The sequence below is a fragment of the Lynx canadensis genome, chromosome C2 (assembly GCF_007474595.2).
Source record: "Lynx canadensis isolate LIC74 chromosome C2, mLynCan4.pri.v2, whole genome shotgun sequence".
Lineage (NCBI taxonomy): Eukaryota > Metazoa > Chordata > Mammalia > Carnivora > Felidae > Lynx > Lynx canadensis.
Genome location: NC_044311.2, coordinates 92,408,099 through 92,424,227, shown reverse-complemented (window position 1 = coordinate 92,424,227; position 16,129 = coordinate 92,408,099). Strand labels below are relative to the sequence as shown.

The 16,129-nt window shown below is 38.6% G+C and overlaps 2 protein-coding genes across 3 annotated transcripts in view; one reads left to right on the top strand and one right to left on the bottom strand.

Moving 5' to 3' along the window:
- RABL3 (RAB, member of RAS oncogene family like 3) overlaps positions 1-8,787 on the bottom strand; it is a 37,521-nt gene extending 28,734 nt beyond the window's left edge. Inside the window, exons 1-2 of the mRNA XM_030329516.2 lie at positions 8,717-8,787; positions 4,247-4,338 (exon numbers count right to left, since the gene is read on the bottom strand). Of these exons, the coding sequence (XP_030185376.1) occupies positions 4,247-4,338; positions 8,717-8,762 (138 nt within the window). The 5' untranslated portion in view covers positions 8,763-8,787. The remainder of the gene's footprint in view (positions 1-4,246; positions 4,339-8,716) is intronic.
- A 129-nt stretch (positions 8,788-8,916) lies between these two features.
- The window catches only part of GTF2E1 (general transcription factor IIE subunit 1), a 35,908-nt gene continuing 28,695 nt past the window's right edge, over positions 8,917-16,129 (top strand). Inside the window, exons 1-2 of one of the 2 annotated variants that reach the window (XM_030329790.2) lie at positions 8,917-9,046; positions 13,835-14,301. In XM_030329790.2, coding sequence (XP_030185650.1) covers positions 13,854-14,301 — 448 coding nt within the window. In that variant the 5' untranslated portion in view covers positions 8,917-9,046; positions 13,835-13,853. The other variant, XM_030329791.1, reaches the window with a different exon arrangement.

Genomic DNA, 16,129 nt, shown 5'->3' with positions numbered 1-16,129 from the left:
GAGGCAGAAAGAGACAGCGTGCAAAAGAGGCAGAAGGACAGAGACAGAAGAAGGCACAGAATCCGAAGCAGGCTCCAGGCTCTGAGCAAGCTGTCAGCACAGAGCCCGATGAGGGGCTCGAACCCACGAACCATGAGATCATGACCTGAGCTGAAGTCAGACACTTAACTGACTGAGCCACCCAGGCACCCCAGTATGTTATTTTTAAAATTATTCATATATATGAACTTTGTGCCACCTACTAGATCCTACTTCACATTCTTAGTGAGGATAGAGATTGTCTTTTCTTTTTAAATTTCTCCTCAGTGCTTGCACATTATTATGCTGCCCAAAGAGGAAGTCAATAAATATTGATTGTATGCAATGTGTAAATTAGAGAGTTAAAATCCCATTAAAATGAACAATAAATTACAAGTCAATTTCCTTATTTATAATTTGCGAAAAGATTAAAATTCTGTAAGTCTTGTTTTCATGATTAAGAGTAGCCATGCATTTATATTAGTCTCATTAGACTTGGGGCAACAAAATTAGAAGACAGTCATGAATGAAGAACACTGTAAAATAAAACTTTTCCCTTTTCCCTTCAATTCAGTTATGAATACCTCTCCAATGCATACTAAATCCAAAATGTTAGTAATTACTGAGTACATACAGTAAGCTCATTAGTTTCACCCAATACTTGAATTAAACAATTACATTATCACCTTTATTATCTCTATTTTTAGTAAGCTCTTAGATGTAAAATGAGCTAAAACAGACAATTGTTTCTAAGAGTTTTGAAAAGAGTGTATTAACACATCTACCTGGATTCTGGAGATACCCTCTCTCTGGTTTCAATAACATAGAAGCTATAACTGCAATACAAAAGCTGCTACAGAAGAAAGTATTCCAAGCTATTTAGGTAACGGTTTTTATCAGATTTAATCATTCTTGCTAGAGGGAAGAACTGTTTACTTTATTACAACAGTAGTCAAAACAATTTACATGTCTATGACAACTTTCCTTAAGATTATCATTTACAAATGCCTTTCACTTATGTTGTCATTCAAGAAATGCATTCTTCTCAAAGATGAAAGATAGAGACCAACTAGCTCAAGACACAGTGAAGAGTTATAACTTTCACCTCCATATGCCCTATTCTTCAACAATAATGCAGTTCAGGCCAGCCTGGCTTTATAGGAGTCAGTTAGTACCAGACTCATTCCAGTAAAATCAGTCACAGTATAACATAACCTACAAACCTGAAGGCTAGCTAAAGCAGGCATTATTTACCTATATTCTGTAGAGGATAAACTAAGGCTCAGAGAAGTAAACTGATTACTCTAAAGTCACTCTTGAGGAAGCAAAAGGCAATATGGGAACTGACCCAGGAAGTGGGAGTTTAAATCTAAGTTTCTTTTCAATATTATGCTTTCCCACAGAAAGGGATTGTGAAAAGTCCAAAAGGAAATTCGGTCCAGAACTTGCTATTGGCAAGCTGCCAAATGAACTCATTATCTAGTATTTGTTTTTCTCCTATATCCAAGAATTTGGGAACATAGCAGGCTGAAATGACACATACAGGTCCCCTCTGACTTCAAATTCACAGAAATGCCATAGAAATATTTTTATAAAATAAAGAGGACAAGTTCAAGAAAATAAAGGGAAATCCTGAGATGCCAGAAATGAAGAACTTAAAATTAGAGTGAGAAGTGGGAACTGACCCAGATTCAGAGGAGACAGCTTCAGGGGCTGGTCCCTGGAGTTTTAGTGTCCATCCAGGAATAGAGATCTGTTTTCTGGCTTTTTTTTTTTTTTTAATGTTTATTTATTTTTGAGAGAGAAAGAAAGACAGAGAGAGGCTGAGAGAGAGAGGTAGAGAGAGAGGGAGACAGACAATCTGAAGCAGGCTCTGTGCTGTCAATGCAGAGCCCGACATGGGTCTCAATCTCATGATCATGACCCGAGATGAAGTTGGATGCTTAACTGACTGAGCTACCCAGGTGCCCCTGCTTTCTGGCTTCTAAGGCAGAATATATATGAGTGGGTGACAAAGACCAGACTACAGTTCCCTTCATGAAATCTGGACCCTTGGTGAGCTGCCCAGTCAAAGAGAGTAGGAAGAACTGTCCACTGGTTCAGGAAAGTAGGAAAAACTTTCTGTCAGGGACTTCAGGTAGGGGTGGTACAGAACAGATAGAGGGTCCACAAAAAATGAAAACCACAGGCCTGTACTAGAATCGGAAACTTAAAGAATATACATTATCTAGGTGGCATGGAGACTCCTAGCTGTAAAATTGTAAGTACCCTTGAAATCCCTAGGGCTCTGGCAGCAACAGAAATGAAAAGGTACTGTACTTTCACACAACAAGCACACAAAATTTCCACAGGGAAGAAGAAAAAAAAATATCCTGCTGAAGATGTGATCATCTTCAAAGAATTATAAACCATACAAAGACATACATTTTCATGAGGTATAGTCAGCATACACAGCAAGTTGAATATCTATCACCCACTCAGAAAAAATAAAACAATCCAAAAGAAACCATAAAATACTATGTTAATAAAATAAAAAGTAAAACCATAATGAAAGGTCAGGATATTTTGAAAGATTTTGACATTTGAAAAGGAACCAAAAGGAATATCTAGAAATAAAAAATTATAGTTACTGAGATGAAAAACTTGGTGGATATATTGAAAAGCAGATTAGACATAATTGAAGGGATTCTTTTTTAAACATTTTTTTTAATGTTTATTTATTTTTTGAGAGAGAGATGGAGACAGAGTGTGAGTGGGGGAGGGGTGGAGACAGAGGGAGACACAGAATCTGAAGCAGGCTCCAGGCTCTGAGCTGTCAGCACAGAGCCCTATGCGGGGCTCAAATTCACGAATCTGAGATCATGACCTGAGCCGAAGTCAGACGCTTAACCGAGGCGCCCCCCAAAATTCTTAATGATATGAATACATGATCCAGAACACACAAAGGAGAAACAAAAAATAGAAAACATGTAAGTACAATTAAAAGACACAGAGAATAAAAATCTAATACAAGTTCTGGGGCACCTGGGTGGCTCAGTTGGTTGGGCGTCCGACTTCGGCTCAGGTCAGGATCTCGCGGTTCGTGAGTTCCAGCCCCGCGTCGGGCTCTGTGCTGACGGCTTGGAGCCTGGAGCTGCTTCGGAGTCTGTGTCTCCCTCTCTCTCTGCCCCTCCCCTGCTCATGCTCTGTCTCTTTCTGTCTCAAAAATAAATAAAACATTAAAAAAAATCTAATACAAGTTCAAAAGGAGAAGACAGAGTGAATGAGGGAAGACAACAGATAGTGGCTAAAAAATTTGAAAAATAAAGACAGACAGGAGAGGCACAACCTTATGACAGGATGACTAAAAATGAACACATACCTAGACATAAGTTAGCAAAACTACAGAACATAAAAAAAAAATCTTTTAAAAGCAACTAGAGAGAAGAAATTACCTTAAAAAGGAATAATAATTAGGCTGACAAAAGATTTCCAATCACTAGAAATATAAGTCACAGTCTGTGGGACAATAGCTTCAAAGAACTGAAGGAAAATAACTGTCAATTGAACTAATTCAATTGAACAATTCCTTCCCTTTTCATTTCTTAAGTCAATGGAGAGATGTATGCTAGCAGAAGAGACACTTGGACAGAATTAGTTGGGATTAGCAAAGACCAACAGTATCTGGGAAGATAGAGAGTTAGGAAACTGCACCCAAGTTTGCTAAATGTGAAGTGGAAGAGAAGAAGACCCAGACATAAGGCTCCAGAAGCTTTTGACTTTATATTTCTAGCCCCAAGTTGTCAGTCTTAGTGCCAAAGGATTAGATAGAATTATTTATGGAGCATGTTAAGTGAACTCTGGGTATATAACACAGTAATTAACACAGAAGTCTCTGGATTAAGACTATTTAGATAGATAGAGATCAGGTGCATTCAGGGTGGTATGGCCATAGACTGGGTTAAGTCTAGGATCCAATCTTAACTCTGCTTTTTTTGCACTGAGTGAATTTGATCAAGGTAGTTTACTTCTCCATGTCTTAGTTTCTCCAGTTATGTCTCAGTTTAAAAAAGATTAAATAAGGAAAGACATACAAGGCATTTGGCATAGTATCTAACGCAGAGTAGGTAGTTAATAAAGCCTAGCTATTAGTATCAGTTTTGACTACAGTACTATAATTTGATCATGTAGTTTGAAGGACTGATCTTTAATATGACTAAAGAAAAACTAAAATATCGGAAACACATACTCTGACATCTACTGAGCAGCCCACAGTCCATGATGGATTTCCCAGTACTTGATTTTGGCACAGAAGATGAACCAGTGAAGATTTCCCAACACCTGTAAAAGATTTAAGAACTCTAGTCATGTAAGAGACATGCTGAAATATCCATTATGACAAAAGTAAGACTGAGCATATGCAGTAATAATGATAGGTAAAGTATGGTTGGCTGAAGGGTGGTCATACCATACCAACCACTTAATAAGCTTTATTGATACAGAGAAGATGGTTAAAGACAGTGGTTCTCTCAAATTGTGCTTGAATATTGTGACAGGGATTCACCATTTCACAATTTCATATTTAGACCCTCTAGTTCTCCTATATAGTGATTTTTAAAAGGCAGTCAACAACCTGGCTCAGACTTGACCCTTTGGGAAAATAGAACTACTCTATTCCCTCTTCTACATCATGGTTCTTTACCTTAAGGCAGAACTTTATTTTCTTGTAGACCCACTGGGTTCAAGATAATGTAGTTATTAATGCTAGAACTAGCATATGGAGATCTAGATGAAGAAGAAAGAGAATGAGTTCTTCTGTATACCTGTATGTAGAGTCACTCATTCAATTAACAGCATTTTGGGATGCCACTGTAACAAGCATAGCTGGTGAATCTTTATGTAACACTAGTTGTAGCAAAAATTTAGACCACCTGTTTGTGGGCATTACTGTGTATGAACCTATTAATTATGTTTATTTTTTATTATAAAGAGTTATATTTACAGACAATCTGGAATGAATTTTAAAAAAGGAAAAATGGCCTGAAGAGCCCTATAAGCAACATGTAGGTTTATTTAATACCATTAGCAGGGGGTTTCTAAAAGTAGGTTGTTATTGTGAATATATACATGGTGAACTTAAAGACAATACCCGCCTTTGTTTACATAGCTGGTTTGGTCTGAAATATTCTCCCCATCCTGCCCATTCATTTTCGCTCCCAAATTGGCCTGGTGAATTAATCTTTCAAGACTCAGCATCTTTCTAGTTACAAAGTTTTCTTGAACTACACAGAGGTAGAACTAAGCACACTATCCACCATCCTCTGGGTCTCCTGTGTGCCCTGTACATTTTTCTACAAAGCACTTAAAAAACACATTATTACACTTCTTTGTTTATAGTTTTTATTCACTCAGTTTAAGTTCTTTGAGGGTTGGGACTAGGTTTTACACATTGTTTTCATCTCCAGTCTCCAGAACAGTGCCTTAATTAATATTTATTTAGGGGTTAAATTTTTCCATGTTATTACAGAATCTTCATAAACATTTAAAAAAATTATTTATTTTTGAGAGAGCGCAAGGGCAGGGAGAGGGGAACAGAGGATCCGAAGCGGGCTCTGCGTTGACAGACTGCTAGCCAGCCAGATGTGGGGCTTAAACTCAAGAACCCTGAGATCATGATTTGAGCTGAAGTCGGATGGTCAACTGATTGAGCCAACCAGGTATTCCTTCAGAAACATTTTTAATGTCTCCATAGTAGTTCAGAGAGTAGACATAACAATTTACTTAACCATTCCCTCATTATTAGATATGTTTTGAACTTTTCACTATGCTAAGAAAAGACTTGTTTAAATTTTTGTTTCAAATTAAAATGATTTCCATAGTATACCCTTCCAGAAGTGAAATGAACATTTAAAATTCTTGATATATGTTGACAACTTTCATCTGGTTACTCTGCCACCAGCCATACATATAAACCTGCAGATCCTGTTGCACCTCAAGAGTATGTATGTTGTTGCTTTTTCATCTATGTTAATTTGAGAAAAAAAAAAAGTGACATCTTGCTTTAGTCTGCATTTCTTTACCTTCTGGTAAAGATATCCATTACAATCTTTGTTAATCAGTTGTCTTTCCTCTCTTACAAAATTATCTGTTGATGTTCTCTGCCCATTTATCTAATGGGTTTAGGGTTATCAATTTACATAACCTCTTTATATATTAGCTGTCTCATGCAGTTGAATCAAACATTTTCTCAGGTTTCCTTTTAATTCTTTTTATTTTTTTCAACACAGACTTTTAGATTTTTGAGTACTCAAATTTGGCTCTGTCTTTGTATTTACTGCACTGCATTTGACATCTGTGACCTTTAGGGCATATTGTTGATTGGTGTTTCCATGTAGGTTGTCTATGTTGGAGACATATATCTACACGCTTGGTTATCAGCCTGATGCAAGGTTTGAGCTTCTAGTTAAGCTTAACTGTGTCAGCAAACATCTCTATGCAGTTAATATTGTATAGCTCTCCATGAATTAACTGCTTTGGGTGGGAAGAGTTGACTAACCCTGGATAGATTGTCAGCAGTAAGAATTACTGAAGTGCCAAGAAACTTGGCTGACTATTCATTTCTTTAAGAATTTTGGGAGGTACTAATTCTATGCTTTTACCATTAGAATCAAATTAGATCAAAAGAATGCCCTTGATTTGCTTAGGGGAAAAAGTCCAATATAATTAAATAAATGCCAGTTCCAAATATAGTTGCTGGTAATGTGTTAAGCTTATCTCTTATCTCTGAAAGAACAAAGAGGAAAAACGTATGTGTGTATTAGTGAGACTTTCAGGATTCCTAACTAAATTATCAACTATCTCTAGGGGATATAAAACAAATGTCTACATTTCAAGTCATTCTTTTATATGTTTGTGAAATCCTCAACATTTCACAGGGGAAATAAGACTTTATTCAAAAATAAACTTTGAAGTCTGAATACAAAGGCAGATGAAGTGTAAAAAGCATATCCTTACCTGTTATTAAATCAGTGTTAAAAGGGAAATGACAAAAAGGCAATAACCGACTTTCCATACATAGCCTAATGTCTGTGAATGTGTGACAAGATCAATCAAGTGGGCGTGACTGTGTCTTCTGTTTTACAACCAGGCTATCAGGAAAAAGAAAAGCTTACTAATTGCCTGATCATTTTTCCACATTTAATGCAGCAGCCAATTCAACCCTGTTATGTAATGCATCGATTTCACAGTTACAGCCTCAGCACTTACTATAGTGCCTGCTATGTAGCAGGTACTTAAGTATTTTTGTGAAAAAGAAAAAAACTGACTAATTCCAACAATATGGAGCATCAAGCGTTGGTTAGATGTGATAGAAAAGTGAATTAAAAATGAGGGAGAAAGCCCACTTTATACATCATGAACCACGTTAGCTCTGAATTTGTCTCAAATTCTACTTGGTTATACTCTTGCCAAGTCCCATTAGACCATTATTACTAGCTGAGTGACTTCATTAACTTCAGCATCACTTCAAGCTAAAGAACTGGCTGGAGTTGATAACTTGGATTATATGAAAAGAATTTCATAATGCAACTTTCTTAAGGGGATATTAAATAATGCTATCTATAAAACATTTTGGAATGCAAATAATCTTCAGGCAATGTGGAAACATTCTTAACTTCCTCCTCTCCACCACAACTGTTTACAGTCTGTAAGGCTAGTTTTCAAGTTGTTTAGGGTGTATCCTCTCCATGGTATATCTTCCATGCATTTTGCATAATGTCTTTGCTTACAGCACACATTCAGAGGTCAACTCCAGAAAAGGACATCCACGAAATGCAAGGTTAGCATTTATTCCAAGTTCTTAATGAGCACAGGGCTGGAAGTTATGGTAAGAAAGAGAATGGTAGTGAGGTGAGAGGGGGAAATGCAGACCTCACTTCTAGTTCTCAAAAGTCCAAGGTGTCAAAAGAAGAATTTTAACACTAGGATTAAATTGAGCTCAGCATTAAATCCTAGCTGTTTCATAATATAGCCTTATCTTAATTGCTCTTTTTCTTACAACGTAGTACATAATAGGTTTTCAATTAGGATTAAAGAGAACAAAGAAATTAAGAAGCCCAGCTGAGAGTAAAACAGGACTAAAACAGGACTACAACCCAATATTTCATTTCATAACATGACTTAGTGTTTAAGTGCGTAGACTCTGGGTTCAAACAGCTTCTGTCATTTATCTCTCCTCTTCACTTTTCTCATCTGTAAAATGGGGTTAATAGGGCTGATCTCAGATTAAATGAGTTAATATCTGTAAAGCAGTTGGAACAGTGTCATTTTTCTTAGTGCATGTTTGAATTCCGTAATGAACAAAATCTCTTGAAGGCACGATCCCAGCTTCTGTATCTTTCTTACAGCGCCCAATACAATACTCAATGTCTGCATATCTCTTAAAACAAAGGAATCGGCAATACAAGCTAGGATGCGGTCGCCCGGGAGACCGGCTTGGAAAGCTGCGAAGGCGGAGAAAGGTCGGGGCTCCGCGCCCCCCACCTGCAACGCCACCTTCGTCAGAGCAAAGTCCTCTGGGAAGTGTAGTTTTTAGACCTTGAGAGGGCTTTCAGCCACGGTCAGAGCCAGTTCGTTGGAGAAGCGGGGGAGTAGCGAAGGAAGAGGGTTATCAGATAACTCAACAGTGTCAGGAACTCTAGAGGTGGATTAAGCCGCTCACCTGAGTCTCCCAATACCAGTACCTTCACCCGATCCAGGGACGCCATCTTGCCACAGCCCGGAGTTAACGCCTGTTCCGGGATGGTAGGCCAACCAGAGCTGGGTATGGAAGAGAGAGTCTTCAATTTCATTGGCTAATCGGGGGTGTGACTGTCTTGATCTGAGGCCTCACTGTGCTGATTGGCCGGTACGGTTAAAAGTGGTGGGTGGGTTCCAAAGCTGGTCGCAGGAATAAGGAATTGTCTTTGTCGCACTAGTGGCGTGGCTCGTTTAAGCCGGTAGTTGAGGCGCTGAGGGAAGCTGTAGTGGGAGTGTTCGAAGATTCGTTTTGGTAAACCTTGCTCCCTGTTCCTTGTTCTCGATTCCCTCGTCCGGCGTCGCATTTCAGGGTTTCTCCCCCTTTTCTCTCCTTTCTCCTTAGCTACCCGCATCCCCTTAGCTATTCCCTTGACGTGGTCCTCCAAAGAACCATTGACCCCGGAGCGGCCCGTGTGCGACCTCGGGTAGGACGGGCTTGGCTGCGCCGAGTGTGGCCCCAGGACTCACCTGGCACAGTCCGAGGGAATTTAGGGGCTCGGGGGCTCTCAGCGGGGAGGAGTGAACATTACAGAACCGAGCTCAGAACCGAGCTCGTGGAGGGCAGCCGGTTGCAGTTTTTGCGGTGATTATGCCGCTTTATGTACGAAGGTATGGAAAGTGCCATGGAACATGGTAACTGAAAAAAAGCACAGACGTATAGGATCCATGGTTTTCTAGAACCGGAATAGTGGTACGCTGAAATAATCTAATTGGATTCCCACATCCGCTCCTTTCTCCTTTGTTTTACATCCTGTAGCATAACCTTTTAAAACAGCGAATTTCAATCCTGTCACCGCCTGCTTACAACCATTTGAGGTTAAAGGAGAGGGTTTTCAGTAGTCTTTTTCTACTCTGGAAGCAGCAGTGGAGGAAGTGAATTGAGGGAAGCTGGCAGGGTGGGCATTTTGAACACGTGCTTAGGAGGCTTCCTGGAAGTTTTATGAAAGTGCTAGACTAGCTGTGCTGGGTGCTAGAAAGTGGTGAACAAGATAAAGGCCCTGGTCTCAGAGACGGACATGAAGACAGTACAAATCTATTTACTGCGAGAAGTAAAGGGGAAGCGCTGTGTGTGAAAGGGGAACATTTAAGCTACTCGGGGGAATCTGGGAATGTCTCCCTGAGAAACGTCATTTTATATGTGAAAGATGATTAGGAGAAGGGAGTTGAGCTTAGCTTTGTGGGCAGAATGAACAGTATGTGCAAAGGCCTGGAAGTGGAGAAAGCATGTGTGGCTTATGGAATTGGAATTGAGAGAATGCCAGTGTGGCTGGGGATGAGGCTGACAAGGGTCAACAGTGCAGAGAAGGGATGCATTTCAACTTTGTTTCTCCAACTCTGTGCCTGGCTAAATGTATGATGAGAATACATTGTTCAAAGACCAAACCAACTTGCCCTTGGGGGTCTGGACTGTGTTAGGGAGGTAGGTGAGGCTGGGAGGTGACTGATGGACTGTGAGGCTAAAAAAGAAGAAACAGGTTGGTGCCGAAAGGTCACACATTCAAAAGTCTCCAGAGGCCAGCCAAGCTCCTTCCCTGTTTAAAACCATCAACTGTTCTTCAGCTTCAGGTTGTTTCCCTGTGGGAACATGATCTCACTTTTTTCCTCAGATATTTCCAACTTTCAAGCTTAAAGTTGAAATTTATGTGAAATCTCATGATTTTTCAGTGTTGATGACTAATTCAGAAAATCTTCAAAACGTTCTTTGGGTCAAACAATGTGACAGAGGCTGCCAGTTTGAGACCTCTGACTTAAGTAACATGATAAATCCAAAGACTGAGTAGGAGATTCAGCTTAAGTGGGGAAGTAGAAATGATAGAGGAGAGAACAAAATGTCAGGAAGGATGATTTTAGAATGTAGAGATTTTGCATAAGCTGGAACAGCATGACTTCTTTCCTGAGCCCCAGTTTCATTTGTTCAGCTACCTGCTGGACATCTTCACAGAATATTCTGTGGTATATCCTCAAAGACAAGCATCTAAAAGTGAATGCCTCATTTCTTCCAAACCTGTTCCTCTTTCAGGTGTTAACTCATTTTTCTTAGTAGTAGTGTTCTCTTCCTAGCTACACTGGCTCAAAGCACATAACTATATGTCATTATTTAATAATATTAAGCATGTTGTTTAATGGGTGCAGTGTTTCAGTTTTACAAGATGCAAAGAGTTATGGAGATGGAGGGTGGGGATAGTTGTGCCACAGTATGAATATATTTAATACCACTGAACTGTATACTTCAAAATGGTTAATTGCTAAATTTTGTGTTATGTGTATTTTACCACAATAAAAAGTGTTGTCAAACAAACAAACAAACAAACAAACCCAAATAGCTATTTAAAATTTTCCCACTCTGTAACTCATTTCCAATAAATTACCAGATTCTTTTAATTTTGTTTTTGTAGTAAGTTTCATTCATCCTGTCCTTTCTTCCTTAGTTTAGGCTTGGTTACCATGGCTCTTAATAGCTTTGCAGTGGCTCCATCTTCAATACTTATGGCCATTTCTCATATTGTTACAAGAGTCACTTTTCTAATTAGAGGGTATTATTATCAATGCCCGTATTTAATGGCACTTTTCTGTTTTTAGCCCTGAAAGCAGAACACTTTACATGAATTATCTCAGGTAATCTGTACTTCAAATCTATGAGGAGGGTGCTATCAGTCACTTATAGATGAGGAAACAGAATTTTCCAACGTCACCAGTAGGAAATGGTGGAGCCGGGATTCTAAACCAAAACTATTGTACTGCAGAGTCCCTCATGTCACTCCCTGCTTAAATCTGTAGGGCCCACTAAGGTGTTTCAGGCAAAGGAGACAGGCAAAATGATAATGTGTACTGGGGGGACATGTAGTAGCCACTCACCAAATTTGTCAGGAACAGTGGTCAGAGACTTTGTGTGTTGGAACACAGAATAAATAACAGGTTATAACAGAATAAATAAAATAACACTATGCCTAACCTGGCTCTCCCAGACCAGCTGAAACAAAATATCTGGGAATGGGGCCCAGGATGGGTGTTTTTAAATGCTCCCCAGATGATTCTGCTTTACAGCCAGGGTTGAGAACCATTGGTCTAGAATATGGAGCTTATGGAGTGGGAGGTCAGGGAGGGCAATATAACAGTAGGAAATAATACTGGAAAAGTAATTTATTTTGACATTTGTCTGCCATTTTTCGTTTGTTAGATATTTTAGAGGCTGTATCTGTTGCCAACTGTTGAGCGTGTAAAACAAAGCAAACAAAAAACTGGGGTCAAATTGGAAAGGAGAACAAAATACATCTGGTAGTATGCTATGATACTACTTTTGTGTTCAACTCAGGTACTTGCTCAGCATCCTTCAGCCTTGGGATGACCGGAATGTTTTAGGACTACAATAGGTTTGGATCTAGGTCCTGCTTTGTCTCTTATATATAGTCATTCCTGCCTGATTATTTACAATCTGAAATACTGTAACTGACTTTCCTTTTATCTTTCCTTTATTACACATAGGGCATTATATTCCCCCCCCCCCCCCAAAATATGTGTATAGATTGGTTGTTTAGGAATACCTTGATAGTATAGTACTGTGGATATAAAGACATTTCTTCTAAAAAAGGTATTAAATCTGATTCTGTTGATAACCACTGATTATAAACAAAAGGTTCAATCGAAACTAATATTAATAAAAGAATGTGATTCTCTATTGAAAGAGTTCAATAGCCTCTTAAAAATTTCCCTATAGTGTAGGGAAATGTTGACATAGTCAGTGTGGATAGCCTGGCTGTCACGTATTGATTTAATGATTAAACCAACATGGGAGCTACCCTTATCAACAAGTGTTTCCTAATACACATATTGCTTCACATTCTTATTTATTCACCACAATAACCTCACTGAGGTAATTAATATCCTTATTTCTCAGAGAGTAAAATGTGGCTTGAAGTTGTTTTAAGGAATTTGCTCAGGATCACACAGCTACTAAATCTCAGGCTAACTGAATTCCAATGCACAGGCTTTTTAACAGCCACGTGAAAATCTAGCCCATGCCAGTGTGGGCTTGTAGAAGATAGCCTTATGGGTCATGACGTGAGAACTGGGTACTTCGTCCTGCAAGAAGGGATCCAGTATTTAAAGATATCTTGAGTTGTTTTTGTTTTTGTTTTGTTTTTTTTGACTGTTTACTCAACTGATCATCAGATTTAACTTTGCAAGGTTGGTAAAGCTATCTGGATCCAAGTGTTAATTTCTTTCAGATTTATAACAGTAATTTTGCCAAACACCCATCTGGTGATTACTTATGTGTTTATTGGTTTATTGTGATTTTATTGTGAAAGCATGACTATGTAAAACCTCCTAGAATAGATTTTGGTAGGAAAATTTTTCTCAAGAAAAGAAATAAAGACACTTTAAGGATATGCTGATAGATTTTTCAGGGGTTTCCCAGCATTCCCAAAGATTATAGCATTAAGAATAGTAAGGCTTCATTTATCTTTTTTGTTTCTTTTTCTGAAATAAAGTGGGCTTGATATAATACAACATTGCTATTGGTAATAAGTTTCTTTTTAGAATCAAGCACAGTAGATCATGAAAATGACCATTTAAGGAATATGTGAAGCTTTTAAAGTATAATCTGTGTACTGTAAAGGAAAATCTTGTTTTCTGTTAAATGCTTAGGCTTTATAAGTCTTTTTCTTAATTTTTTTTTTTAACATTTATTTATTTTTGAGACAGAGAGAGACAGAGCATGAATGGGGGAGGGTCAGAGAGAGAGGGTGACACAGAATCTGAAACAGGCTCCAGGCTGTGAGCTGTCAGCCCAGAGCCCGACACAGGGCTCGAACTCAGACCGCGAGATCATGACATGAGCCAAAGTCAGATGCTTAACAGACTGAGCCACCCAGGCGCCCCTATAAGTCTTAAAACAATGTCTCAGATACCTTTGTGGCACTTCAAAGGGTGGTAACTACCAGCTCCCTATTGGGTTGATAATTCTAGATTTAAAATGATTACTATGTCCTTCTGATCCCTTTTTTTTTTTTTTTTTTTTCTGAATTTGGTTTATTTAAAGTTGAAGTTTGCTGCTAAAGATGGCAGACCCAGATGTCCTCACCGAGGTTCCTGCAGCATTGAAGAGGCTAGCCAAGTACGTGATCCGGGGGTTTTATGGCATTGAGCATGCTTTGGCCTTGGACATCTTGATCCGGAACCCCTGTGTGAAAGAGGAGGATATGTTGGAGCTGCTCAAGTTTGATCGGAAGCAACTTCGATCAGTTTTGAATAATTTAAAGGGAGATAAGTTCATCAAATGCAGAATGAGGGTAGAGACTGCTGCAGATGGGAAAACCACTCGCCATAACTACTACTTTATTAATTATCGTACTCTTGTTAACGTGGTAAAATATAAATTGGACCACATGAGAAGGAGGATTGAAACTGATGAGAGAGATTCCACCAACCGGGCTTCCTTCAAATGTCCTGTCTGTAGTAGTACTTTTACGGACTTAGAAGCTAATCAGCTCTTTGATCCTATGACAGGTGAGATTTTTTTCCAATTTATGAATCTTCCTTTTAAGTAATTTTAAAAAATAAACTATGTATTTCTTAAATTGGTTTATCTAATTTTTTAAAAAAGCTTATTTATTTTGAGAGAGAGAGAGAGAGAGAATGCATGCAAACTGGGGAAGGGCAGAGAGAGAGGAAGAGAGAGAAATCCAAGCAGGGTCTGTGCTGAGAGTGTGGAGCCCGATGTGGAGCTGGGGCCCTAGGTGAAGCTCAATCCCATGAACTGTGAGATGACCTGAGCTGAAACCAAGAGTCAGATGCTTAACCAACTGAGCCACCGGGCGTCCCTGGTTTAATTTTTGAACCAATCATGCATATCATTATAAAATTGAACGGATTCGTAAGTCCGTGTATGGTCATTCTTAGTCTTACTTTCTTGTTTGACTGTCATACTACTTTTAGAAGCTTACCTTTTTCATTCACAAGGAAGTGTCCTCTATCACCCATGGCCCTCCTACCTCTGCTCCCACCCTCAACCCCTTATTTGTAGCTGTAGCCTAATCTGAAGGGTTGGCTTCTCTACCACTTTGAAGCCATTCTGACCTCTTTGACCTCTTCCTTCAACATTTATTTGAATGTCTACTTGTATCAGTCACTGCCAGAAAGTTATAATACAATGTATCTAAATGCTTTGTTAGTGGAAGTACAAAGTTCTATTAGGAGTATTTAGGGCCTCTAATCTGCATTTGGGGAAGGCCTCTGGAAGAAGTACTGGCTGAGACCTAAAAGATCAGGGTCAGCCAGATGAAATAAGAGGGGCACCTTTTGCAGGTTTATTAGTGGAAGAGAATTGTCAACATGATCTGTAATTTGCTTCATCTAATTAAATGCTTTAGGTTTTAAGGATTTTTCTTATCAACACAGGATTGTAAAACATGCATTTTCTAAAAAACACAATATGCCTAGTGTTAACATCAGGAACTTAAATTTTTTTTTAATGTTTATTTATTTTTGAGAGAGAGAGAGACACCACGACTGAGGGAGAGGCAGAGGGAGAGAGGGAGACACAGAATCTGAAACAGGCTCCAGGCTCTGGGCCATCAGCACAGAGCCTGATGTGGAGCTCAAACTCTGAACAGTGAGATCATGACCTGAGCCGAAGTCAGACACTTAACTGACTGAGCCACCCAAGTGCCCCAACATCAGAAACTTTAAAGTGCTGGGTTGTATAGTAATTTTGTCTTGTTGTCATTTGTAAACTGGAAAAGAGTCTACAGTTTTGGTAATTATTCGGTGGATTAACTTTGTATTATTTTCTAGAGGCAAAAATCTATAGAGAGAGCCAATGCTGGTAAGTTAGATTGTCCCCTTGTTATGGTAGAATTCAGGAGTATAGGGTACTTTTTAGTTCATAGATCTGCCTTTTAAAAAACTATCTGAAAAATGTAAACTTTCACACATGAAATGTTCTATTGCAAAAAAAAAGATTTATGTATGTTTAATTTTCTAATTTTTATATATGTTATGTATTGTCTATTTAAGAGAATTTTGCAATTATTTCTTAATGAGAAATAATCCAAATATCAATTAAGATTATTAACCTAAAGAACTAGAAATAGCCGGTGACTTTTCTTATTTATTGTGAAGCAGTCATTTTAGATGAAAAGTAATTTAAAGAAGTCACATTTGTATTAAATGTTTAATTTGTCAGAGCCTGCTTACCTTGAAAGGGCTTAACTAGGAAGAGATCTTGGTTGTAAGAAAATTTCAACCACCCTGAATATAAGAATTGCTTGAGTGTGCTATAGAGGAATGTTATAAAATGTATCTGGAGCTCTTTCAGAATAGACTAGAAAATTCT